This window comes from Amblyomma americanum, chromosome 4, assembly GCF_052857255.1.
Source record: "Amblyomma americanum isolate KBUSLIRL-KWMA chromosome 4, ASM5285725v1, whole genome shotgun sequence".
In the NCBI taxonomy this organism is placed as follows: domain Eukaryota; kingdom Metazoa; phylum Arthropoda; class Arachnida; order Ixodida; family Ixodidae; genus Amblyomma; species Amblyomma americanum.
This window is the reverse complement of record NC_135500.1, coordinates 189,023,073-189,050,258: the sequence shown is the minus strand read 5'-3', so window position 1 is coordinate 189,050,258 and position 27,186 is coordinate 189,023,073. Positions and strand designations below refer to the sequence as shown.

The 27,186-nt window shown below is 45.7% G+C and overlaps 3 protein-coding genes across 3 annotated transcripts in view; 2 read left to right on the top strand and 1 right to left on the bottom strand.

The window, feature by feature from the left end:
• Nucleotides 1-27,186, top strand: part of LOC144128863 (E3 ubiquitin ligase Rnf121) — a 283,986-nt gene that overhangs the window by 245,252 nt on the left and 11,548 nt on the right. The gene's annotated exons all lie outside the window — the stretch shown is intronic.
• On the top strand, nt 970-23,331 carry Iswi (nucleosome-remodeling ATPase imitation SWI). The gene is made up of 18 exons (XM_077662623.1): nt 970-1,317; nt 1,964-2,029; nt 2,126-2,298; nt 3,192-3,393; nt 4,423-4,602; nt 5,450-5,605; nt 8,878-9,009; nt 9,978-10,293; nt 10,570-10,781; nt 11,432-11,717; nt 12,974-13,242; nt 13,984-14,094; nt 14,180-14,293; nt 14,893-15,018; nt 17,113-17,229; nt 18,312-18,659; nt 21,662-21,781; nt 22,935-23,331. The coding sequence occupies exons 1-18, from the start codon at nt 1,240-1,242 to the stop codon at nt 22,992-22,994; spliced, it is 3,066 nt and encodes a 1,021-aa protein (XP_077518749.1). The 5' UTR covers nt 970-1,239; the 3' UTR covers nt 22,995-23,331.
• On the bottom strand, nt 23,465-27,171 carry LOC144128856 (juvenile hormone acid O-methyltransferase-like). Its single transcript, XM_077662624.1, has 3 exons — nt 26,461-27,171; nt 24,439-24,613; nt 23,465-24,062 (listed from the first exon to the last, which is right to left on the bottom strand). Exons 1-3 carry the CDS (start codon nt 27,043-27,045, stop codon nt 23,884-23,886), a joined length of 939 nt encoding a protein of 312 aa, XP_077518750.1. The 5' UTR covers nt 27,046-27,171; the 3' UTR covers nt 23,465-23,883.

Below are 27,186 nucleotides of genomic sequence, written 5' to 3'. Positions count from 1 at the left end.
TGGATGTCAGCGCGCGGGTCGATTGCAAGCTCGCAGCGCTTTTTTTTTTGTGTTTGGAGCTCGCAAGGTGGCGGTCGATTTCGGATTTTCCCCCTTTGTAATCGGATCTGCATGCTTTGCAGGAAAAGAACAAGGGCCCTTTTTTACTGGCTGACAACCAGCCTCTGTACTTTGAATCCGCCTCCCATTTTGTCAAATATTTTTGGTCGTATGCTTTCGCTTTCTTTTTGCTTGGCTCACCTTCCTCAAAGTCTCCCGGTCCAGAAGTTGCCATCTGACATGCAGCACGTTTGAACGGATAAGGTACTTACATAATTATAATTGGTTTTTGGGGGAAAGGAAATGACGCAGTATCTGTCTCATGTATCTTTGGACACCTGAACCGCGCCGTAAGGGAAGGGATAAAGGAGGGAGTGAAAGAAGATAGGAAGAGAGGTGTCGTAGTGGAGGGCTCCGGAATAATTTCGACCACCTGGGGATCTTTAACGTGCACTGACATCGCACAGCACACGGGCGCCTTACCGTTTTTCCTCCATAAAAACGCAGCCGCCGCGGTCGGGTTCGAACCCGGGAACTCCGGATCAGTAGTCGAGCGCCCTAACCACTGAGCCACCGCGGCGGGGCGGTGAGTGTAAACGTAGCGCGTTGATCCAAACAATACAAGTCAAAACTCAATTTTTTTCTTTCGTAGAGCAGCAGTCACTCGCAGCGCCAGTGATGACACGCACGATTAAACAATTTGAAAGTCATATGGTTTCGTTTCTCCTCTCTATGCAGCAGTCATTATTTCGCGTTGCAGAACTGCTGTTGCCATCTATCGGCTTGGCACAACACCAAAGATAGAGGAGCAGTAACTAGAATTTTTCATAGCTTTTTCTGTTCGAAAGGCAGTATTATCAGATACGAATTATAAGACCTCAAAATCCCATAGATTTCACAAAAAGACGCTAAATCTCAAGAGCAAAGAAAAAACTCTCTAAATCTAGGGATAAATCCCTAGGGTTGGCATCACTGCACCTGACAAATTAGACTGCCCGGTGCGAGGGTAGCACAAAAAAATTGTTGGCGACAGTGGCGACGTCTGCCGCATTTTAGCGTCACCAAGCTCTGCTGTAGCCTGTAGCGAGGTTAAGATTGGCATTATTTTGCCGGGAAGCACTGCACATGCTTTGTGGCGCGGTCTGTCCTATCTAATTGTTAAGAAGAGCGATTAGTAGACTATTGGTAAGCGGAAACAACATGCTGGAGCAAAATCCAGAGCTTGCGGAAGCCATGCCTGAAGAAGAGGAGGAAAGTCCGGAGAGTACGAAGGAGTCCGTAAGTGGCACAATGACCATGCAACAGCTTCGACTCGGAGCCTGTCAGGCGTCCCCATTGATTCATTAACGGTATATTTATTGCGATTTACTAGTTGATCATTGCTTAGCAGTATCGAGACAGATTTGTTTTCACGTCTTTGTGGCTTAAGCTTGCGTTTTGGCGGCGTGTGACGTCGTCCTTCACGTCTTCCGTGAGTATAGGCGGGCTTGGGTTCAGCGGTACATCGCCACAATTTCTTTTTTGAGAAGGCAGTGACGAAACACCGCTTTTCTATGCGATTTCTTGCATCAGATTAATCGCGAGCCGCGGAAGCCAGTGTATGCTTTTAGTGAACTTGTAGTGCTGGGCAGCCCGCTGGAGTTGCACCGTCGTGACTATCCGCGAGGCCGCCTACGTTTTGGCGGTCTCCCCTGTAGCCGGCATTTATGATGTACCGCGTACATTTCGTAAAATTTATTGCGATTGTGCTTTTTTGGTCCTTAATTGCATCTCCCGAGAACCATGCTTCCCAGCGTTAGGCGACGCGAAGCTAGCTGACCGCGACGACGCGGCAAGGACGTTGCCTGTCGCTTGACGTGACTTAGGACTCGTCGCGCCGTTTTGCGTGCATTTTCTTTAAGCGCGCGATCTCCTTGTGCCGCAGACGCCGGATGAAGAGGAAGGCTTGGCGACCGAAAAGAGAGATGACACAGACTACGATAGCAAGCTGGTAAGGAGCTTAACTATTGCTTGGTGCTGTCTCACAGCACCCCTATACTTTCGGAAGTTACCGTCACTGTGTGTGTTCTCGCATTTTTCCGCTTAGGATCTGGACAGGGGCAATCGTTTTGACTACCTGCTGCAGCAAACAGAAATCTTTGCTCATTTTATGACCACCAGCAGCGCGGCGAAAGGAGTTACTTCACCTCTCAAGCTAAAACCAGGTCGGCCGAAGTTGAAGAAGAATGACGAGAAAGCTAAACTTGCAGCGATGGGAGAGTAAGTAATATAAATTCTATTAGTAAGTGCTCTGTACTTGTCATGCATATTCTTTGCAGTGCTGATTCCATATATTGCAGTTGATATATATTTTGTGTATTGGAAACGAGGGAGCGGCGCATTTTACTTGTAGCGACAGTGCGCAGTACCAGATCGCGAGATAAGAAAGTCCCGCTGGTGCTAGCTGTTCGCTAACATTAAGGAGGCGGCTGTGTCTATCTACAAGGGCATTTCAGGCTTCTTTCTGTTGGTGCTTATCAGTACTTAAGTTGTCCTGCAATTGTTTCTTCTGTTGCTTACATACTAGCTATGCCATATGTGAAAGCTGTAGCAAATTAAAGTTGTAAATACCGTTACAAATGTTAAAGCAATTTTTTAGGGTAATATTAATCATTCAAGAAACCATCAAAGTCATTGCAGTTTTTAACTAGCGCCTTCATAGCCATCTTTTCTGTAAAGATGTGACGCTGTCTCCACAAATGCTTTTCACGACTTAGTGTTGTTAAGAGCCATTCTTCACTTTGGAGTTGTCTGTGGAAACAGGAAACCAGACCATGATATTGAAGCCCAACTTCTGTAGCTATTGGACAAATAAGGAAGATATTAATCAACTGATGCTCGGTTGGTGGTGTTAACCAATATAATATGGAATGAAGCATGTATTGTATCAAATTCTTTATGCACTTACAGTGTTGGAAGCAAACAGTTCAGTATTCTTGACTTTTTTTTTTGGTTTCTAGGTCTTGTTTATATTCTGCAGCTTTACTGTAAATTCAGTGCATTTTATAGGAGGGCATGTCCCTGTCTGATCTGATAACTGTTGTGGTTTGTTCTCAGTGGTTACTTTTGAAACAGTTCTTCAATTTGCGTATCCGTTTTTTTTTTTTTTGCAGTCTGCGGCATCGCATGACAGAACAGGAAGAAGATGAGGAGCTACTCTCAGATAGCCGCCGGAAGGAAATTACAGTCACTCGATTTGAGACCTCACCGACTTACATCAAGGGGGGTGAACTTCGAGACTACCAGATTCGAGGTCTCAATTGGATGATCTCTCTGTATGAGCATGGCATCAACGGCATCCTTGCCGATGAAATGGTGAGGCTTCCTTCATTCGGCTGTTGAAACAGAGACCAAAACAGCATGAGATAGGAAATTAAATCATAAACTATTTAGCAATCGTAGGTGAATGCCATATGGTGATCCAGGCATTGTAATGTCTTGCGCATCATTACGTGGAGGAAAAAATACATTAAAAAATTTGTTCTCTATACCTCTTTAATGAGGACAGTGGAAATGAAGTGATACAAAATAGGTGCACTAAATGGTCGCCACTTGCTAAAAGAGCATCATGGTCCCTTGGTGACAGCTGATGGGTGCATTTATTTGAATTTTTCCTGTGGTCATGAAATTTTTGTTTAAAGACATCTTAGTTCATAACATTGTTTATAATATGCAAAGAAACTGTAGTTTTCCCCTTTTGCTAATGAAACGCTGTTCTCTTTGCAAAAGCCAAATAGTGTATTAGTGAACAGAGCAATTCCAAACTTATCAACTTTCCTCGTGTTCATTTTAAAATGCCTTTGTAGCTCATGAGTTCATTTTTAAATATATTTACTTGTATTCTGTTCTTAGCTTGCTGTGCACAACTGTTATTCTTTCAAATACTCTCTTTTCATGTCTTGTTTTGTGCTATAATTGGATATAACTCAAGAATGAAGTTGCAGATGCCCATCAAAGGAGGTCCTCCAGCTAGTGGTGTAGATTTCATGCTAACATATTCAAGGGGGAGGATCAATTGATGCCATTGGCTGGAGGGGCTCTTTTGAAGGGCATTTGCCGCCTTGTTCTTGAGTTGTGTTTTACTTTAACATCTTTATTTTCACTTAAGCTGCTTGTGCATATCTGCATGTGACCTAGCGTCATCCTTTGATAAAGTTAGTGGTTCGTGGTAATTAAGGTGGTCGCGAGCCTCTAAGTGCTCATGTGCTACTTTAGCTAGTGTAAGTTGCATTCTCTGCTTGCCAGTTTTGAGCAGCCTAAGTGTTCCACTGCATTGAACTTGTTTTGTGTGCTAGAGTGACATACTGAGCTGCGCTCACGATGCCATTCCTGCCTTTTGTACAGGGTCTGGGAAAGACACTGCAGACCATCTCGTTGTTGGGTTACATGAAGCACTACCGCAACATCAATGGGCCGCACATGGTCATTGTACCAAAATCTACACTGGCCAACTGGATGAGTGAGTTCCAGAGGTGGTGCCCATCACTGCGCACCGTCTGCCTCATTGGAGACCAGAATGCCAGGGTGGGTTTTGGCATTTCACAGTGACTCTATGGATCTGATGGTTTACTAGTGAGCCTGTTTCGGCCAAAGCTCTGGTGGGGACACCTCAGTGGTCTGCAAGAATGCTATGAGATTTTGGAACATCCGGAGTTCGAAAAGTAATTCGGAGTTTTCTACAGTGTGCTTCAAAGCTTAGGTGTAGTTTTAGTGCAGATGATGCATTATTTTTGGACCTTCACGATTGACAGTGCCTAGAGGACAGTTTATTATTATTATTATTTTTTTTGAATGACCAAGAAGCCAGAGTGATGGAGCTCAGTGGTAACTCTGAGTGAAAGTAGCACCTAATGTGCAAAAATAGACATATTAAAATGACATTGAGGACAACCCCATTCAGTTATGTTTTCAGTAAAAGATGATTCTCTAGCTCTTTCTGGGTGCGCTGATGTTTGTAAGGCAACAAAAGATGAATTTATTGCTGAGAAAATTGGACTTGAAATCTTTTCGCTAGTGGATTCAAACTCATGACATCCTTATTGAAGAGGGCAAGTTGCCATTGTAATGAAGTGAATGGCAGTGTTGCATAGCCTCTGGGATCTGCGCAAAAACAAATTGGTGTTGAAAAATCGCCTGGTGAGGGCGACACTTGTATTTCATTTCTTGGCCTTTTCTAGCTTATAACAGCTCAGTCTTCAGTGAGAGTGGTCTCTTTGTAATTAAACGCGGTACCCTGTTGGTACGGGCCATCTTCTGTTTGCCCTCAGTGTCCCTTTAGGTTTTGAATTTCTGCACTCTTCACAAAGCGTTGGGTGTACTTCGATGATAAAACTAGTTCAAATCCATTTTGGTGGTGGCGGGGTTCTTGCAGGCTGCGCTTATCCGAGACACCCTGATGCCTGGTGAGTGGGACGTTTGCGTCACCTCGTATGAGATGGTCATCCGTGAAAAGGCTGTCCTGAAGAAGTTCAATTGGCGCTACCTGGTCATTGACGAGGCTCATCGTATCAAAAATGAAAAATCTAAGGTAAGGTTCTGCCATGGTGCCTTGAGTGTGATGACCTGTCCATTTAACTCAAATGCGTTTTTTTTTTGTTTTAGTCAGTCGTGTGAACTTCAAATGTCATAATGGAATGAGCAACGCTGCTTTCTCGCCTGGGAGGTTTAGCAGCTCGTGTTTTAAATGAGAGGCAGTGTAACCCACAATGCAGCAACAGTGCACAGGAGGACGAGGACCAGAAGGCAAAGCAGTGATAATTGCACTTTATGTGTAATGCAGCTTTTGTTCTTCGAGATCCGTGTACATGTCCTTGAGATTAGATTGCAACGGTGCAGTGAGCTATGGAAAGGAAAATGACTGAAATTAATGTTGAGACAGGAAGAGGCAGAATAAGTTACGGAGCAAACCTTTTAACTCCAAGATGATAATGCTGAAAACTACAGTCATAAGACAAATGTTTCACTGCATTCATGCGCTCGGCTGTGCTGCTCACAGAATCTCGTGACGGCCTGCTTCGCTTTCATTGGCTGTCAACTGCACCTGCGCCAGTGTTGTGTTAACGTTTTTTTTTTTCGTTGTGGCAGATACTGGCTGCTTTTCAACGCAGATAGGCTCGCTAGCAACAAAACTGTCTCCGAATCATCTGGAAAAACATCCCTTGCTGCCCATTCTTAATAGCTCTGGTTGAGACACACGCACTTTTTTTTTCTCTTGGAGCACCTGCCGCCGCCTCTTCAGTCCAGCCGTGGCTTGGCTCTGCTAGCTCGCTGGTGCAGCCAACGCTCTCAGTTGCCACATGTGTGCGCATTGCGGCACCATTTTCGGATCAGCAGAAGTGCACATGCAGGCTGATAATGACTAGAGTGAGCTTGATAGCGAAACGCCGCCGCGGTGGCTCAGTGGTTATGGCGTTCGGCTGCTGACCCGAAAGACGGCAGTTCGATACCGGCCGCCGCGGTCGAATTTCAATGGAGGCGAAATGCTAGAGGCCTGTGTACTGTGTGATGTCGGTGCACGTTAAAAAACCCCAGGTGGTCGAAATTACCGGAGCCCTTCACTGCGGCACCCCTCATAGCCTGAGTCGATTTGGGACGTTAAGCCCTCATAAACCATAATTCTTTATAGCGGAACTTCGTCAGGTGTAATGTTTAGCTGCAGACGCTTGGTGCTGCCCTGCTGCCATGACATAAGATATAATTTAGCATTTCAGTGTTGAGCAACAATAAATATGAGTCCCAAACCACTGCAGGTACTTTGTCTGGTCTGCATAGGCCTGCACGCATTGTATTGGAAAATGGGGGGCTGGCCAGTTTGGGTGCTTATGGAACCCAGTTTGGGAACCCTTGCCTTAGGGTAATGGAGTGGATTCCAAGAGAAAGCAGATATACTAACATGGGGCGGCAGAAAGGTGGGTGGCGTTAGACGGGGTTAGAGAAAGCTGGCAGGTGTGTAATGTGGTCAAAGTTGGTGCAGGGCAGAGTTAGTTGGAGGTTGTTTGGAGAGGCCTTTGTCCTGCAGTGGACATAAGTGGGGTTGTGACCATAATGGTGCAGAAATATTTGTATGTGATAAGGCTGTGTATTCAACATTTTGCAGCTTTTAGTAAACATCTAATAGTTGGCTTGAGGGAGTGGCAAGGGTTATACATGATGCCATACAGTGGACTCTCGTTAAACGGAACCTCAAGGGACCGGGAAAATATGTTCCGTTTATCAGGAGTTTCGTTTAGAGAGAGGAGGTTCAGGATTTCGCAATCTGTTCCGCGTTGCTTGGTCCCGATGAGGCAAGTGAGCGCGCAGTTGGCAGTCTCCGCGGAAGCGGATCTCAAATGCAAAATCTAGATAGTAAAGAGAACGGTACACTATGGGCACAAACTTTATTGCACAAAAGCAGTAAGCAGTGAATTTTTTTTCAAAGCACTACTGAAATTTAAAAAAGAATGTCAGTAGTCCACTTATTCCGTGGAAATCAGTGCAATTTATTGGCTTGTGAAAAAGCACTTTATGTTTGCTTGTTTTAGCTCTCGCAACCGTTTTCTTTGGATGGCGCCACCCATACTAGACAGGCTGCTCACTTCTGCAGAATTTTGGGGAGCCGTCTTGCTCGCCAGTCCCTGCATGCTGTCGTGTCTGCAGTGGCAGCCTCCCCTGAAACGGCACGACACACTATGCCATTCCGATCTTTAAATCTCGTCAACCACCCTTCGCTCCCCGGGAAACCTTCGAAGCCGAGCTGCAGAACAAATTCTTCTGCTTGCGCGTCAATGAGTGGCCCGCTGATTGGAATGTTTTCACTGCGGGCTCTCCGCAGCCAAACCACCAGGCATTCTCCAGATCTTTGTGGTTGGCCACCCGCAGTCGTTTTATTTGAGGGCCAAAGCGTGACGTCCCGAAAGCCTGCTGCAGCTTATCCTTGTCCTGAAGTATCCTCGTGAGGCTGCTCTTGGGGACAGCGTAGTTCGTCGCAAGCGCTGTTTATGTGAAGCGACCACTCTCGAAGTCGTTGATTATCTCCACCTTTCTTCCTAACCTAAGGGCATTGTGAAGTCGCTTCTGCGCTGCCATCAGATGCTGACTTCGCGACGAAATGTCCCAGGCGGCGCTCAACAGCGGGTGTAAGGCTTAAGCCTAGCTGAGCACAACTGCAAGCACTCCGTGAGAGAAAGCAAGCGATGCGGTTGCAGTGTGCGAGAAAACTGGAAACGTCCAAAAACGGAAATCGGAAAGAGGGGTGGGGAGAGGGCAGTGATGCGTGCCCCGATGGGGTTGCGCGTTCACGTCAAGTTGCGGTTTCGAGCCTATTTTCGGTTCCGTTTATACGGTGGTCGGAAAATTTTTGTTCCAATTAACGAGATTTTTTTACATTGCCTTAATACAAAACCGACCAACTGCGAGGCGTTTGTTCCATTTAAGCGTTGGTTCCGATTAACCGACTTCCGTTTATCGAGATTCTACTGTATTTACTCATACAATGAGCACACTTGTGTACTGATTTCAGCCCAGCTGCCATTCTTCTTGTTGAAGTATAAATTTTTGCAAGTATATTACCCTGCGCATTGAATGCACCCCCCGCTGCACTTCCTTGTGATCTTCATTAATCTTTATGGGAGAACTACCTTCATTATGCAAGTAAATATGGCATATGAATTGCTTGAAGCCAGGTTTTTTTCTAATGAGGCGTTGCCTTGGTTCGTTGTTTATTTATTGTCAAGGGTGCTTCTTGTTTTCTTTTGAGTGCCGCTGGCTTGGATCTGGGAAGTTCACCTTTCACCTTCTTGGTATGCCCTGTGAACTGTGCAGCTTTCCGAGATTGTCCGGGAGTTCAAGACGACCAACCGCCTACTTCTGACCGGCACCCCGTTGCAAAACAACTTGCACGAGCTGTGGGCGCTGCTGAACTTTCTTCTTCCCGATGTGTTCAACTCATCCGAGGTATTCTTTTCTTTAGTGTGCCTGCTATTGGCCTGATGCCTGTGGCTTGGTGAACTGTAGTTGAGTGTGCCTTTAGTGAACCTGTCCATTGCATGGCACTTGTTTATTACACCTTCAAGTTTGTACTAAGTGGACTGTATAGAAAATATCAAAATGTTAGGGGGCTGCCCTCGTCTGCTGCTCTTTTATGTGACGCGCATGCTATTTCTGTACGCTCAATGAAGTTGTGGCACCAATAAGTGAGTTCCTGCGTGTCTGCCTGTTTCAGCTTTAGCTGAAAAATTGCTAGCAGCACTTGGATTAATAATGACAGACCATTCAGTATCCTGATATCCGTGTTTCTCTTGAATCCATCATTTCGAGGCATGATGAGGTTGGGCTAGGTAAGCCTCTTAAACCTAATTTAATGTCATATGGTCAGTGGATGCTTTTTTATTTATTTGCTTATTTAAATTGATGAGGCCATTTGAGGCCAGGCTGTGAGGGCATTGAAATCAAGTACTGTTATGCCAGGTGATCAACACCGCCAATTTTTTGCAGTACACCATTCAAGCTGGTACCTTGCCAAGCACTTTCCGCTGCGCAAGACAAGTCCACATAAGGCTCCAAAAGCAGTGTTGGAATGTGCCTTTAGGCTTGCCAAATTAGCTGCGAGAGCAGTGAGGGCACCATTCTCATCACTAAGACGGTTTTGTGAGGATTCATGGTTAGCTGGAAAAAAAGGCTGCTTGGCTATTTCTACAGGAACCTGTGTGAGGCTCCCATTTCTTGGTCCCTATGAATGAGCTCAGCAGCTGTGTGGCATTGAATTGATGTGAGGACCACGAACTTCTTTTGCTGCATCTGCTTTCACTGCGTTGGTCATTAGACGCATTTTGAAACATTTGTAAATGTGGAAGTCGTACCAGAACACAGCCGCTGGTTGTGCCATGAATGCAGCCTGACAGCATTGCCCCATTGCGGTGCAGGACTTCGATGCCTGGTTCAACACTAACAACTGCCTGGGCGACAACCACCTCGTGGAGCGGCTGCATGCGGTGCTGCGCCCGTTCCTGCTGCGTCGTCTCAAGTCTGAGGTGGAGAAGAAGCTGCCTCCCAAGAAAGAAGTGAAGGTGTACGTTGGCCTGTCCAAAATGCAGCGCGAGTGGTATACAAAGTGCTTGCTCAAGGACATTGACGTTGTCAACGGAGCAGGAAAAGTGGACAAAATGCGGCTGCTCAACATCCTCATGCAGCTGCGCAAATGCTGCAACCACCCCTACCTCTTCGATGGTGCTGAGCCTGGTAAGTTTAGAGTTGCATTAATAGCAATAAACTTCCTCGATGGCATGCTGCCATATGCCTGCCATCATGGGGGCGGCCTGGGAAGATATTACTTGAGCAAGACTGTGCGTCAAGGCTTACAGCAAAAGCCTACGCATAGAATTGTCACCAGACCACAAGAGACTAACTTGTACAAGTGGCAGATGTGCACCATTCAAACACAGAGGTTTACTGCTTGTGTCAGGAACTTAAGTTGGTCGAATAGTCATTTCACTTCTTTGCTGTTGCTCTTTCCAGGACCACCCTATACGACAGATGAGCACATAGTCTACAACTGCGGCAAGATGGTTATTCTTGACAAGCTTCTGCCCAAGCTGAAGGCCCAAGGCTCTCGTGTGCTCATCTTCTCACAAATGACACGCATGCTCGACATCTTGGAGGACTACTGCCTTTGGCGACGCTACGGCTACTGCCGTCTGGACGGCCAGACACCTCACGAAGAACGAACGGTCAGTCCTCCTTTTGCCTTTCTTTTACCTTTTTTCCTTGCTCATGTAGCTGTCTTTCTCATTTTTTTTATTGTTTTAAGTGCTTGTTAGTCATAATTTCGCACAGCGCAGTTTGCTGCATACAGGAGCAGGCTTTTTCATTAAGTGTGTTACAGCTTTTGTCATCCACGCTGACAAAATTCAGTGTTGCTTTTATTTTCTCTGCTCACAGATGTCATTCAAAACAGTTAATTTAAATAATTCCTATCCAAAAGTTTGCGTTCTGATGCTTGCCCAAAGGGTGCGAGCAGCATTGCGAGACAGAAAATTATGCAATTAAGGCACGGAAACCTTGATATAAAGTGCACTTTTGCTGTATGGAGGTTTGACTATTGAAGTGGCTGACTTTGATCAGAAGTGTAACTGCAGAAGGACCACATTCTTGCAGATAATTTGTTGACTTAACAGACCTTCCACCAAGAAAATAAGAGATGATGATGCCTCAGAAAGGGAGGAGCACCTGCCATTGCACACCCAGTGAAAAGAAATAAGAGGGAAAAGCTGGGAATAAATGAATCCATGCTTCGTATAAACTTGTTTAATTACCGATTTGTGATTTTGATTCTTCTGTTCTAATGTTGTCTTTCTTGCTTTGTGCTCTTGTCCCACAGCTTTCCATCAATGAGTTCAACAAGCCCAACAGCGACAAGTTCCTGTTCATGCTTTCAACCCGCGCGGGTGGGTTGGGTATCAACCTGGCCACGGCCGATGTTGTTGTCTTGTTCGACTCGGATTGGAACCCTCAGGTCGACCTGCAGGCCATGGACCGAGCCCATCGTATTGGGCAGACCAAGGCCGTGCGTGTGTTCCGTCTGATCACTGAAAACACCGTTGAGGAGCGCATTGTGGAGAGGGCCGAGGTCAAACTGCGCCTTGACACTGTTGTCATCCAGCAAGGTGAGCTTCCTTTTTCAACTCTTTCATCACCCTGTAATGTGCAGGTAATGGCACTCGGGTGCTGGATTCAGGACACACTTTGGAACATACCGTTTGGCGGGTGGTCCTGCGCATGGAAAAGCTGGAAATTTGGTGGCAGTGTAACTGGTTAACACCATTGGCAGGTGTGTCATAATGGCTATGGCTTACGACCAGCTCCGATTTTTGGCTTCATTGCTTGGTGGCAATTGCTTCGGTTTAATAGAACCTCGCAGGTATAGCTGCATGTGATCAAACTGTGGGGCTATCTTGTGCCACTACAGAGATATGATAAACTGCCTGCTGTTGCATGAAGCAATGAAACCGGGAGCAAATGATTTGATTTACTTGACATTAATCTGCTTTGCCCAGACACTGGATGTAGGTAGTTTGAGTGGAGAAAAAAAACAAAACAAGTATTGTTGAGGTATATCTTGAATGTGAAGGCTAATGGAAAGCTTGAGATTGAATTGAAAACAGTGCAGTGAGCCATGGAAAAGAAAATGATGGGAGTAACATTAAGAGACTGGAAGAGATTAGAAAATCTTTTCCTTCCTTTTTATTATTATTTTAATAAAACCACTTACTTGTTCATAAGATGTGGCACCCTCTGGGGCGTGGCAAAAATTCTCATACTCATTGGAAACAAATGCATGTCGGAGGTGTGGGCCCCATCCGGTTCTATGAGGTTAAGGTGGTGAGGTGCCAACTGTGCCTGTGAAGTCGTAAGTGTGTGCCTGACAGCTACCGTCACTTCTCACATGTGCCTATGGCTAGCATCACCTGCACCTGTGGTAGGAGCTGGCGGTTTGTTTTCAATCAGTGGAGCTGGAAGAGAAGAGGTGCGCTCATGCGCAGAGTGGCTGTGTGAAAAATGCAGATTGGTCACGGAAGAAATGTGAGTTAAGGATATCCTAATTGAAGTCAAGAATAAATGGGCATAGGCAGAGCATGTGATGTGGAGAGCAGGTAACTGAAGGCCCCTAAGGGTAACTGAGTGAGTTTCAAGGGAAAGTAAGTCCAGCAGGGGGTGGCAGCAAATCAGGTTGGCAAGTGCGATTATGAAGTTTGTGTCATTAGGATGGCTTCAGCTGGTGTAAGGCAGGATTAGTTGGAGACCAATGGGAGAGGCCTTTTTCCTGCAGTGATGTAACTGGAAGGATGATGATGGTGGTACCGCAATGGTGAGTGGAGTGAGTGCATAGACCAGAGACTGAAGAGGGGGAAACGAAATGCAGGTCGTTTGGTGGACGCTCAGGCCAAGATGGGCAAGGAGGAGATGCTGGGCATGATCCGGCACGGTGCCGACCACATCTTTGCCTCCAAAGAGAGTGAGATCACGGACGAGGACATTGATGCCATTCTGGAGAAAGGCGAGCGCAAGACAGAGGAGCTTAAGACCAAGCTTGAGTCGCTCGGCGAGAGTTCTCTGCGGAACTTCACCCTGGATACTCCGCAAGAGTCAGTGTACAAGTTCGAGGGGGAGGACTACCGAGAGAAGCAGAAGGTGAGAGGATGAGCCGTTGAGGTTGCAGTCAGGTCTGGTGAGGTGCGACACGAAAACACACATTTGTTCTTGCACATATGTAATTGAGAGTTCTAAAGGCAGAAGAAATAGCTGGGTGTGCCATTAGAGTTGATCGTGCTGTGCAGGCATGTTACTGCATTGCATGCATGTTGCCTTCTTTTGTGACCATTGTTCAGTTTTGTGGAGTGTGGCATAGCTACGGGAAGCAAATGTAATGAAAGATGAAGCATGAACTTGCAAGATACAAGTTTAGTATATACAGAAACGTATGACGGGTTGCTACGAATGCAAAAACCAAGCAACTAGAAATATAAATTATTGAAAAAGGAATCTTGCAAAGTAAAGTTTTGATTCTGTAGACACTGAAAGCTTGATCGCCAAAGGTTGTTGTTAGCATGGGGTTCTGTTTGAAATAAAGGTGTGGTAGGGTGCTTACAGGATACTAAGTTTTACTAGCTCATACTTTTTGGCTTTTACCCCTTTGACGTGCAAAAAGAAAACACGTCAGTGGGCACTAAGTTTTTATTCAAAAGTGGTGTTCATGCATTCAACAAGGCAAGCTTTTTTCGCTGCTTCTGCTTTGTGCTTGTCAGCATGAAATATTAACTGCAGCTAGTTAGTTGGATTGTTTCGGCAGGTTAGAGGTGTTAACATTTCTGAGCAAAAAATTATGCGGCGTTGTTTCTTTGCTACAGATGTTTCTTTTTATCACTATTGCAGAGCGGGGGGCTGAATTGGATCGAACCGCCCAAGCGGGAGCGTAAGGCCAACTATGCGGTCGACGCGTACTTCAGGGAGGCCCTGCGTGTGAGCGAACCAAAAGCCCCCAAGGTGATGTGTCAGTCACTTTATTAATTCACACAGCTTGTGATGCGTTGCATTGGTGTTGACATTTTCATTGCATCTTTTCGCACAGGCACCTAGACCTCCTAAGCAGCCAAACATCCAGGATTTCCAGTTTTTCCCTCCGAGGCTGTTTGAGCTGCTGGATAAGGAGATCTACTATTATCGCAAGACCATAGGATACAAGGTGAGGCTCTGCAGTCTCTCGGGGTGGCTAAGACGGCCTCTTAAAAGAGATGGAAGACACTGTATTAGAGATGACTTAGAATGACATTGTGCAAAATGTTCTAAATGTGGAAAAAAATTTTAGGAGAGGGCTCTTGTAGTCGCTGCTATTAATACCATTAAAAGTGGCACTTCAGAAGCATGAGATAATGCATGAAAATGATGTCAGATAAGTATTTTGTGTAGCCTGAGGTGGCTCTGCACTGCCCACTTCAAGCTGTAATTGCATTGCCTGGTACAGCACCAACTGCCCTCTGTTAAAGTTTTAACCTTATGCCTGTTCATGGCGACTGGGCAGATCAACATTGTTTTACTGTTAATTTCTGCTGTTTTTCTGGTTATGTATTTGTTTTGCTGGTTTTCTCATGCAATTGTTTGCATATTTGTATAAAACATTGCAATCAGCATCACTGTCAGGACCTTGGAAACACCGCTCAGTGTCTCTGCTTCTGGATTTAGTTAGGATTGTGCTTGCGGCACAGCTCAGGAGTTGCTGATGGGCTTTGATGCAGCCAACTAAGGAGTGCTTTCGCACGACTGCCTCTACCCTTATGCACTTAGGTCCCGAAGAATCCTGACCTCGGATCAGACGCCGGACGTATTCAGCGGGAAGAGCAGGCCAAGATTGATGAGTCTGAGCCACTCACCGAGGAGGAGCTGGCCGAGAAGGAGAAACTCCTAACAGAGGTGGGCTGCTTGTTCTGGCAAGATCAATGCCTTTGTCATCATTTTGTCTCGTGGTCAAGTGGAATTTATGCATGGTTACCTTGCTGTTTACCTGCGACTGCTTGTCTTCTGTGTTGGCTTGTGGATTGATATCGGGGAGACAGTCTTGTGGAAGAGGATTGGTGGGCATGGAGAGGGTTACAACTAGGCCTGTGCGAGTAGTAATTTTCTTCGAGTGATTTTGAAGCAAGGATCTTGAATACTTCTTTCAAACAAAAAGGTTGAATGGCCTTGTGGGCATTTTCAAAATTGTGTATTTTTTCAACACACAAAACCATTACATGAAAAAAATGAATGAGTGCGTTGAAGCTTTGTCACACTCATTGAAGCCGTGTCGACTTTCAGCAAAAATGGCCATCGGCAATTGGAGGTATGGACCTACATGCTGAACCAGCGTACCTGTGGGGTGTGGAACCTACCGTAAAAACCGGAATATAGGTCGAACTTTTTTTCAAAAAACCATGGTGAAAAGTCGACCCCCGTCTTATATACTGGTCATTGGCGGAAAAAATACGGAAGTCTTGCAACAATGGGTTGCTGAAGTCAGCAGCCTCCATCACCATCGCCATCAGCAGCAGTGCCGCCATTTTGCGTTTCAGTAGATGCAAAGCGGAAGCTAACGGCAATTTACCGTCGCCTTCAAGAAAAACACGATTGAGTACGAGGAAGCTCACGGGAACCTGGCACCACAGCGCGAATTTGGAGTATCCGAAAAGAGCATTCAGTACTGGCAGAGGCAGAAGCTGCGTATTACAACTTGCAGCAACCAGAAGAAAACATCATTTCGTGGGCAGACCGTAGTGTATCGAGAATAGGAAGGAAACGTTGCGCTGCGAGCAAGATCACTGCCTGTGACTGCCGAATGCATCCGCGTGAAAGCGGCAGAGATCGCGCGTGCCTCTAGACTCACGAGGGCGCAATTCAAAGGCTCGCCATCCTGGTTGCGGCGATTCATGAAGAGGAGGGCTTTGCTCTACGGCGCCGTACTTGCCTGTGCCAGAAACAAACACGCGGGCCGATTGGTGCGCGATATTGTTAAAAAATTTGCCGGGTGTACGTACAAGCAGCATTTAAATGAAATTAAATACTGTCACCATTGTGCAACCTCTCGAGTCGCATTTGTTTCAAAGTAAGGATGTCTTCCGGTACTTTTCCCATTGAAAAAGATCTTTTTCATTTTTAGAATTGGTTGGTTAGGGGGTCGACCTATATTCCGGTCCGACCTATAGTCCGGTTTTTACGGTATTTGTAGGACCTCCAGCTGCAGGCCTTCATTGCGATTGTGTCGTTGCGCAGCTGTTACTTCTAACCGGAGACTCCATGGACACCTGCTAGCTATACGCACCTCAAGCCTGCACGTTCAGTGCTAGCCCACGTCAGGCGTAAAAAAAGGGCACCCATCAGCACGTGCCTTGTGCCAGCTCCTTCTCATCCTCATGCAATTGCACTCGATTGGTGAATTTCACACGGTGAAGAGCACCTGCGGCAGTCAAGGGAGCCTTGAGTCCTCCAAATGATGCACGCCGCTGTGCCACTTCCGACGCGTGCGCACCGCGGGTATCACAGTCACTTGGCAGGTACATAAGTGAGCGCCACGCACGTGTGGAGAGCTGCTCCGGCTTACACACGGGCATGCAGTGCATATGCCTAGCAGGTGCCTATGTTGTCAGGGCTTGGCCGTGCGCACCACGGTGCAATTCCGGAGTAGGTAGGCTGCCGAAACCACACGAAGCAGGTGTCCCATAATCATTTGCTTGAGACGAGTGCTTCGAGGTTTCGAATTACAAGCATTTGGATTTGAATTGAATACCTTACTGTTCGATTGAATGTTTGAAATTATCAAATATTCACACAGGCCTAGCCGCAACAGAATGGAAGACACAGAACGCACTTGCTGGAACGTGCAGCAAGCTTTTACTTGTTACTTGGAAGAGTGTCAGCTCACTGTTTTACAAATTTTTGCAAACCAGAGAAACCTATTTTATTTTTGTATTTTTATTATTAAAAGTTTTTTTCTTTCTTTTCTTTTTGCTGAGAGAGTGCGTTGTCTTGCAGGGGTTCACCAACTGGGCCCGACGGGACTTCAACCAGTTCATCAAGGCCAACGAAAAGTATGGTCGTGATGACATTGAGAGCATTGCCAGAGATGTGGAAGGGAAGACACCCGAAGAGGCAAGTACTTGACGGTGCTTTTGGAGAATGTCAGTGAGGTCACTTTGGTGAGCTGCTTGCTCTGTCAGTTGTGTTTCGGTTATGCTGCTTAAATGGCGATCACTGGATACCCAAGGCATGGCAGTGATACTTATGCAGAATCTTGTCACGAATTTTCAGGGGAGCATAAAATTAAGTGGTGGGCTGATGGCAATGTAAAAATGAAAGCCCCTATTTACTGGCCTGTGCCAAGTGATGCTAGCCTACCTGGCATTTTTAAGGAGGTGGCACCTGAAAATTCCAGTTTTCATGTGTCCTTTGGCTATAGCATGCAGATTTCCACTCTCATGACACAGCAGGTCATTGCTGCCCCGGGAACAGTCATCTACCAGATGCATTGAGAGAGTTGGTGGCTGTGGTGTTTGGCTGCTCAGCATCAGTCTGCAGGGTTAAATCCCGGCCACAGTTCATTGGAGGTAGAATGCAAAAGTACCTATGTGCTGTATGATGTTGCATGGTAAAGAACCCCAAATGGTTAAAATCTTGAGCCTATACTACAGCATTTTGCACAGCCCATGGTGCAATGGGACTTAAATAAACTTATTATTGTATCCTACATATTGAACTGGTGACCTTGTTTGCTTCAAGTATATGGTTAAGTGGACAGTAATTTAGCCCTTAAGGTTGTGTTGCTCGTATTAGAGTATGACAAAGTAAACCTGTCAACACTGCTTGACTCTTGACATGTGGAAAGGTGCGAGTATTGCGGAGTGACTTTGCTGTGGTCTTTTGGGTACATAAAACTTTTTCTATGTTTTTCTGTGTAAGAGAAGAAAAAAATGCAATTAGCATGCATGACAAGCTGGCTTTTAAGCTTGTCAACAAAGTCCTTGTTGCCTTTGATATACCATTTTAGTTGAAGACAGTCAGGTTGTAGAGAAAATTACAAGTTGTGACCAATATCTCTGCACTCACTATAAAATGCAAGAGATGCAAAAGGAGTGTTATAAAATAAGAGCATGAAAGTTATGGAAAATTTGTGCAAGGCACACAGCTTGGAACAGAAAGGCACAGTCGCAAATGTAGAAATATGCTTCTGGCAGGTGATGGAGTACTCGGCTGTCTTCTGGGAGCGTTGCCACGAGCTGCAGGACATCGAGCGGCTCATGGGGCAGATTGAGAAGGGGGAGGCCCGCATCCAGCGGCGAGCGTCCATCAAGCGTGCCTTGGAGGCCAAGATGAGCCGCTACCGGGCACCATTCCACCAGCTGCGCATGGCCTATGGCACCAACAAGGGCAAGAACTACACCGAGGAGGAGGACCGTTTCCTCGTCTGCATGCTGCACAAGCTGGGTTTTGACCGCGAGAACGTCTACGATGAGCTTCGAGCTGCCATACGACAGGCACCGCAGTTTCGCTTCGACTGGTTCATCAAGTCCCGAACGGCTGCTGTGAGTTGCACTTTGCATATGCCACCTTCTTCTGTTTGCACAGGTTTTCATGCAGCTTTAAGTGAAAAGGGGATTGAGTTCTCAAGTCCAGGGCCTGTTTCATGCGAGTGCTGCCGGAGTGACTTGTGGAACCTGTTGTGCGCAACCCAACAGGCATTGTTTTCCAATTGCTCAGGCTGTAAACTGGTTGCTTGGAGCACTATATTTTCCCATACTCCTTGCCCCTGCGTGCAGTCACAGTGCTAGATGGCCAGCTTCCACCATAGTTGTGAAAGTGACATGTTTCGGAGAGGCAGCAGTGCCCTTGAATGTTGATGTTGAGGCCAGTGTGATGGAAGAATTAGGGTGCATCTGTCTGTGTTGCTTTTTTCGAGCTTACAAAAAAGGATGTCCTAAAGTTTGGGTTACGGTGGCTGCAGCTGGCACAGGACAGGGTTAATTGGAGAGACATGGGAGAGGCCTTTGCCCTGCAGTGGGTGTAGTTAGGCTGATGAGGATGATGATGAAAGTATGGGTGAAAGGAACTGGCTTTTTGATTTTCTTTCTAATGGCTTAGCTAGCAAACCAGCTAGCTAAGCCATTATACTGCCAGCTAATACTTCTAGCAAGTGTAAGCCAATTTAAACAAACATGCAGTCTTTTGAAGCAGTGCTTTAAGAGCTGTCAGAATTTATATTTGGTATATCTCCTGCAATTCTCGAGTTTTTGCTGGAAAATGCGTCTTATCAGTGCAGTGGTCCAGTTTGCATTCAGTGGTCAAAATTGGGTTTACTCCGGCATCAAATAATAGTGATTTTCTGCAAGGAAAATAGATGCCATTAAAGGTATTCTTGCTAATACTTATTGGAATTTGAACACTCTAGGTGTTTGTAGTCAGAACGAACTGCAGTTTGCATCATTTGATCCTAGTTGTGCGAATGGGGTGCACATGCAGAGGGTGCTTTTACGCTAGCAGCCCGAGATTCGTTCGCATAATGAACGCACCCATTGTTTTGGTTGTCAAAATGCAAGTTATACAATGAAACCGCATTATAGCGAATAGGCAAAAAATCGTAAAATAGTTTTATATATAGCTGAAATTCATAATAGAAATAGCCAGGCATTATATAATTATAGAGCCACCGTGACGGCTTAAAGTGAGTATAGCTATTTTGTTTGGATAGTTTCTAGGCGAAAGTAATATTTTCGAATTTAAACGAATAGTTTGCAACTGGAAACGTAGCAAGCAGAAAAAGAGGCAATTCATAAGAGCTGGAGAGCATGCACAGGAAGGTGAGGTTTAAAGAATGCACTAAGGGAACTGAAATAAAAAAGAAACAAAGAATTATTTCAAACTTGTGCTCGGCGATGTTCATCATCATCATCAGCAGCAGCAGCCTGACTATACCCACTGCAGGGCAAAGGCCTCTTCCATGTCTCTCCAATTAACCCTGTCCTTTGCCAGCTGTGCCCAACCTATGCCTGCGAACTTCTTAATCTTATATGCCCACCTAACCTTCTGCCAGCCCCTGCTGAACTGCCTTCTCTAAGAATCCACTCCATTACCCTTAAGGACGAGCAGTTATCTTGCCTTCGCATCACATGCCCTGCCCAAGCCCATTTCTTCCTCTTGATTTTGATTGGGATGTCATTAACCTGCGTTTGTTCCCTCAAGCCCTTAGCCATGTGGTTCTTTACATGCTGCTGATCTTAATCATGAAAGTTGCTAACAAATTTTTGGATGCTGAAATTTTGGACACGATTCATACTCCAGACTTGCACGGCACTGGGTCATGCATCACTTATAGGTCATATTGTACAACGTTGGCTGAAATTTTGTACTCATCACATCTGATGCTGACCTCATTCGCTTAGCACACGGTCGCATGACCGCACTGCACGCGCATGATTGCGTGTTTATACCACTGCCAGAGCAAGTATGGCCTGAGTCGGCCATTAAGTGAAGATGTCAGCGAAGGCACCGCGAACACGCTGCAAGTGGAATGCAGCTCGTTGTCTTATACCAGTCGGAGAACGCGGTACCTGGGATTTCTGGGGAGAGTCCTTGCGTAGACCAACCTCGCAAGGTTGCGCGTTGCGGTGCTCTGGATGGAGACGTGCCATTGCCATGGGCTAGCACGAGGTACGAGGCGATGCGACCATGCCCTCTTCCTCTGCACACATGCGCCTTTGGTCAAGGTGCAGGATGCACCTATCCTTGAAGAGAGCAGGTTTAAAGTATTATTGTAAGGTGAGCGTTCTGCCTTAATACGTGAAAAGGGAGCGGAGAAACGCGGGGAAGGCGTACCCTTACGCTAAGATTGCGAGTGAAAGAAAATGGCGGTAACAAATAAGCTATACCGCCGGCTTCGAAGTTTATGTCCATTGGCACCTCAAATACGAAAGCCAACGCCAATGGAGTGCTCGCTGCGCATGTCAGCAGTTTTGCATTCTTATCTTATTCGTCATGTTCGTCTCTCGGGCCCTCCGTGCGGTGAGCACAGCTGAACTTCCACTGCGGCGTGTTCGATTTCGCATCATGAGCTTTGTCTCGTCATGCACGCTCCTCGCCAGCGTGATGATCCGGGGAGCTGTCAAAGGCAGAGTTCGGGGATGTGGCCACCTCACTGTATGCATGGCATGTGCAGACATCTAGAGCGGTGTAATCGCATGGCAGTGTCAGGACGTGCATAAGACCATTGACTGCTTCTTCCAGCCACTTATTTTCCTGAATTCTTGAACTTTGAAATACTTTGAATGCTGCTATTCACTTCGAAGCTTGAATCGAATACCGAATTATTCTTCGATATTTGAAACATTCGGATATTCGCAAACCCTAGTGTATTACCCCGTGTAAGCACATGCCCTCAAATTTTCAATTTCTTTTTTTGTAAATGCTTTTTTTACACGGATAAACATGGTATTTGTAGAGAGGATTCCACACCATGCTTTTGTCTTTCATAACGAAACTGGAACCATACCTTGTTAATTGAGCTCTTGGCTTCTGTTTACGAAATGTGCAGGAGCTGCAGCGGCGGTGCAACACGCTCATCACACTCATCGAGCGAGAAAACCAGGAACTGGAGGAGAAAGAAAAGGCCGAAAGGAAGCGGCGAGGAGGTGGCCGCCCTAGTACACCCAAGGTTAGCCCCGCCACTATTTTCTTTTACTCTCATCTAGGAGCCTTCTTAAGTGAAGGCTAGTAGTGATGATAGGTGATCAAATTATGCATGAAACAGGCTTGGAAAGGAAGTGTCCTCTCCTGTGAAATACAAACTGCAGCTGTCTCAGGGTGTTTCGGAGCATGCTCAAGAAGGAGTGGTTGTGGTGGTTTTTGAGCTGGTTGTCCCTAAAGTAGAAGCTCAACTTATCTGATGGTCGAATACCAGACGAATCCTTCGTGCCTGCCATGGCTTCTCTTCCATAATTGCTTCTGAAGCACAGAGAGGCAGCAGGGTGACGTTGCCACGTGTGACCTTCAAGCATGTATCTGATTAGCTGATGACTTGACATGTTGCAGTATGTGTGCCATAAGTCGCCTTCAGCTACACTTTTTAGGCCCACTGTCTCACTCTTGAAGTTTTAACCTCCTACTCCGTTGCTTGGCCAGAAACTCCATATTAACATCTGAAGTGCCCGGGATTTGTTGATGAATGCTGTCGCCTTGGTTAGGACATGTGGTTGCCCTGATCGCATCAAACGAAAGTTACTGCAAATGACTTTATGTGACGCTGGCATGCCGGCCTTTTCTTGTGATGCCAGTGTCACAGTAGCATCAGGGAGGACCTTAGTCTCATTGTCACAGAAAATTTTAAATTTATTTTTCTTATGGATTGCTTGGTGCAAAACTAATGCATGTTCAAGATTGAAAGAAAAAAACTGTTTAGATTTAAGATATTTTAAAAATATTTGGTTGTTGCTTTGGCCTTTTTTAGTCATAAAACCTATTAAAAGGAATGTTTGGTGTTGTTTAAGTTAAAGTTGTGGTAAAAATACTTTTTGCCTTTTGTTTCAGTTGCATTTCTATAATATATGGCTACATTACATACTGTGTAGCCCAATGAAGAAATGATTTATAAAGTTGGTCAGGTTTGCATTTAATAACAGTAGGCTGGTAGCTCTGATTTTGTTGTTTGAGCTTGTCAACAGTATAGTGTCAGTCTTGCTATAGAGTGGCCTGGAAAAGATTCTGTATCTTTGGGGGGCAAGAGCAATGTCTTTTTGAGTGTAGAGCAATGTTTTTGTGGCTGTGCTGCTTGCAGCAAAAGCATTTACTGTGGCTAACTTGTGTTCCAGGGAAAACGCAAGATGGACGGTATTTCTGAAGGCCGAAAGAAGAAGCGGAAGACTCAGTAATGGGGCACTTGTTGCTGAATATTCCATCCAGTAATGTAAGACTGTGACCTGTGTACATATAGTGTGTAAGGACATTTTTTTTTCCCAGCCATGCATTTGTATGTTTTGTGTTGTCCGTGCCCAAATTGTAGCTTTCATTGCAGTCTGTGCCACGCACATTTCCTTTTTTTTTTGCCGGGCTCCCATGCTGTTGTTTCTTAACATCATCTCGTGGCACTGTATATTTATTATTGCCAATCTGCTCTATGTCCTAGGGAGGTGGATTTGGCTGGGACTCAAAATCGCCCATTCCGAACTTGCATGTTTGTCACAATAAATGTCAATTCTTAGTACCATGCATTTGTTTGGATTTCGTTTTGTCTTGTGTGTATAGAACATCGGTTTGGGATTGTTGGTGCACAAGTTATTAATGGAAACAGGTGAGCGCAAACAAAAGACGAACCACAGAGAGGGGACAGACATAATTGGGTCATGAAAAACTTTTTATTGACACTGAAAGCATACAGTCATAAGTACAGAACGGTTGTACATATGGGAAGCACTGTCTGTGTCTGAAATCAGGCACTTAATTTTTGATTGCAATCTGCACTATACAAAAATTACTTTGTCACTATTTGCACATGGCAGCACTTATTAGATGTTTGCTTACATTGAGCTAACAGTTGCTATCGCAAGCTTTGCAAGCAATTACTGCGAGCTTTTAGGCAAGAACTGTACAAAAACATTTGCAAATGCTACAGCAACAGTTAAATGGGTGAAGACTGTTTTTGTAACGCTGAATGGCAGTGTTCTGACATTCATATGGGTACTTGCCTTTCAGCACTGACCGGGTCACATGTTAAAACTTCTGGCAAAGTTAACCTGCTACAGATGTACATGTATATTTTTTTCAGAGTAACTCTGGCCGCCTTGCTAGGACAAGCACATATTTTACAACCCAGGTGTATGTGCCATCTTTGTTCTTCTTCATCTTCTTCAGGGCAGCTTTGGCGAGTTCACGAACAAATGTCGGCCTTTTTGCATCAGGGATGAGCTGAATTGGCTTTGCAAACATTGTCTCCAGGAATTCTGCAAAGAAAGAATTGCAAATGTATGATATCATGTGCAGCTTTAAACAAGTTAACTTGGGAAGCATATGCTTTGGTCCTTTCTTTGAGCTTCAGTGACTGGTTTCATGCTGCAGATCTCTGCATCCTCTCCTTGAGGTCAAGCTCAAAAATTGAGAATTAAAAGAAACATTAGAGGCCTATTCATCCTGCTCGGAAGCACGTAACAAATGGAGCAGGTAAACATAGTGGGTTTAGTGCAAAAAGAATGTGCATGAGTGTTGTACATACAGAATGATGACAAAAGATGTTTCAAATGCCTTTGATGGAGATTTCGGAGCCTTGAAAATTCTCTCTAGCATGCCGTTCGAGGCTGCATGGATTATGTCAGAGTTTACCTTTGTATTCTGCCGTTGAGGCGAAGTTGTATTTGAACTCCAACTGCTTAGTCTTCAGCACCTCGTAGCCAACTTGTTCAAGCAGTGCTGAGTAAATGCGGTCTGCTTGTGGATGATGAAACCAAAGACGATTGAAGTTCTTATCAGCCATATCTGCAACCAAGTCTGGAATTGCCTGTGTAAGCAATTAAAGCATCTTATTCAGCACACTTGTTCAAAGGTCTTAACAGAGTGGCGTGCAATTGTCATGAAATAGACTGCAGGTTTTTTTGCAATGAGGTCCAGATGACTTTATCATTACAAGCTTGATAGCATGTGCAGTGCTTTCACTGCATAAAATTTTAGCATTCTATCTTGTGTATTGTGAAACAATGAGGCTGCGATAATGATTTCAGCTGCCAAATTTGGGCTGTTGCAGTTTCTACAAGTAAGCTGTACACAACACTGTTGAGCGGGTGCTGATTAAATGATGCTTGCTTATACAGTTATGTTAATGTAACTTGCAACCCATCGATAGTGACTACTGTGTGACTGCGAATGCATGCACTCGGATGCTTTGGACTGTATATGCACGGTCAAGGGAACATGAATAACTTTTCATAGCTCTATACTCCGTTTCATACTTAGCTGTCTACGCAGCCAAGGCTACGGTGCCTGTTTGCGATCCTCGTCCGCATCATAATATAGTGCGTCAAAAATAAAAATAGAAATGAATTGACAAGCAAAGTGAACAGTAGTTGATATTATAGTAGACCGATGGAAGTGTTTTATTTTGCAAATAGATTGATTTTTCTTTTATGTTTTCCAGAACCGAGTGACGCAGATTTTTCGTTTTCTCAGGCGCCGGCTGTATCAGGTTTTCGCAGCAGAGCCGGCAGGTCTGTTTGTGAAAATGGCGTCGCTGTCACCTGCTCGCTTGTTTTCTTCCCCCGCTTGGACTTCGAAAACATCTCCTGTTCGCCTCTTTTCCAAGGTGAAGTCTCCAAAGTTTTCTAAAGACTGCAAGGCGGTGATAGTTAATGTCTACGCAAGCATAAGGAAGCTCCACCCCGAGAAGACTGTGCGTGACGTTCTCGCAATTGTGGGCGAGATGACCGGAGTGAGCCCTCGGACAGTTGTGAGGTTTAAGAAAGAAGGTCTTTCTGGCGGAGTAAAATAATTGAAGCCACACTGAATTCTATCACCCCACAATTAATGATTCATTGTGTGCAGCATGCGAAAAAATCCGTGAACACCGAAAAACAGCGCCTCTCAGCACGTCCGTTGCCAACTCTCACTTCACTTTCGTTTCCCTGCGGAAAAAGTTAACAGCACGCTTCTTATTAAAGAAGTAATTTCATTTTGATAACAAAAAAGGCCACTTATATATGGCTCGCATTTAGACTTTCTATCTAGAGATTCGCCGAAAAAAGATAAAAAAAAGAACAAACCTACGCTGAGGATCGAACCTGGGCCCCCTCACAAAATGAACAAACATGCCCGCGCTTCGTACCACTCAGCCACGACGCGAGGCGGAGTGACACATTTTGTTAGTTTTTTTTTGACGGACTACTTCCGTACCTTTGGCTGTGTAGACAGCTATGTATGAAACGGAGTATAGGGTTCTCGCCTTGTTTCTTGAAGAAAATTCAAAACTTGGCTTTAGTAATGTGGATTGTATAGAGTGTTGCAGTACGCATTATAATAACATGTTAACGGCTCAAATGTCACACCACAACAAAAAATCCATATTTTGCATCTGCTGGCTATTACTTTGCAGTTCTTGCAGAGTTTAGTTCCTTGTAAATTGAGGTGATGCTGATGTTGCCTTTAAGGTCCTTACAAAACTGTCGGAAATCTCGTCTAAAAGCTGCCACAAAGTGCAGTTTCTAATCTACAGACAGAGCCCGGCCTGTTATATTTATCGGTTTTAGCTGAAGCACGCAAAGCCAAGGAAGCTGCCACTGCTAGCCCTTTGGTACAGTGTGGAGCCACCATATGCTGTTGCACTGCTACAGTATAATGCAAGTATAAGTAGCTTGCCTCAAAGTATTTGCTCCATGTCGAGGACTGGATCACTTTGACAACTGCCGAGTGAAGGTCTGTTGGCTTCGCTGCCGGCACTGAGATGAAACACCGGCCTCCCGGTCTCAGACACCACATCAAGTTCCTGAGTGCCTTTGCCTGGTCCTTGACGAAGAGCAGGGCGTGCGACGAGAACAGCCAGTCGAAACGGCCGCCCCACTTGAGCTCGAACGTATTCTGGTCTTCCACGTTGGCCGTAGCAAAGTCGGTCCTCTCGTCGGCGTGCACTGAGAAGGCATAGTCGATGGCCTCCTGGCTCGCGTCTATGCCGAGGACACCGCGGATGAGCAGCGGTGAGAGGCGGTCAGAGAGTTGTCGTGTGGTGTCGCCGCACCCGCAACCGATCTCGAGCACCAGCGCCTGCTGCCAGTCGCTGTCTCTGGTGAGGCCGGCGCACTCGGCAAGCAGCCGCTCCTGGAGTGCGCACATGTAGCCGCTCTCCACATTGCTCCCCTCCGTGTAGAGGCTGTTGATGGAGCTGTTCTTACTTACGCTTCGCGATTTGGGCTGTTGAGGAGTTTCGACGGTGAGCGTGGATGTCATGGCGTAATGTGAAGCCGATCACTTCCGGGAGTCGTTGGGGCAGTGGCAGAAAGTGTTTAGAGTGAGTGGGAGGATGTCCGCCGTCTATTCTGGGTCTCGGGCCGTGGTCCGCGCGTGGGGCGAGCTATTTCTGGAAGGCAG

Excerpts from the sequence above, each read along its gene's own strand:
- Iswi (XM_077662623.1), top strand. The coding sequence starts at position 1,240 with ATGCTGGAGCAAAATCCAGAGCTTGCGGAAGCCATGCCTGAAGAAGAG. Across the intron at positions 9,010-9,977 it reads ATGTGTTCAACTCATCCGAG|GACTTCGATGCCTGGTTCAA; the intron begins GTATTCTTTTCT and ends ATTGCGGTGCAG. Across the intron at positions 18,660-21,661 it reads TCAAGTCCCGAACGGCTGCT|GAGCTGCAGCGGCGGTGCAA; the intron begins GTGAGTTGCACT and ends CGAAATGTGCAG.
- LOC144128856 (XM_077662624.1), bottom strand. The coding sequence starts at position 27,045 with ATGACATCCACGCTCACCGTCGAAACTCCTCAACAGCCCAAATCGCGA. Across the intron at positions 24,614-26,460 it reads CATGGAGCAAATACTTTGAG|GCAATTCCAGACTTGGTTGC; the intron begins GCAAGCTACTTA and ends TTGCTTACACAG. Across the intron at positions 24,063-24,438 it reads CTCAACGGCAGAATACAAAG|AATTCCTGGAGACAATGTTT; the intron begins GTAAACTCTGAC and ends CTTTCTTTGCAG.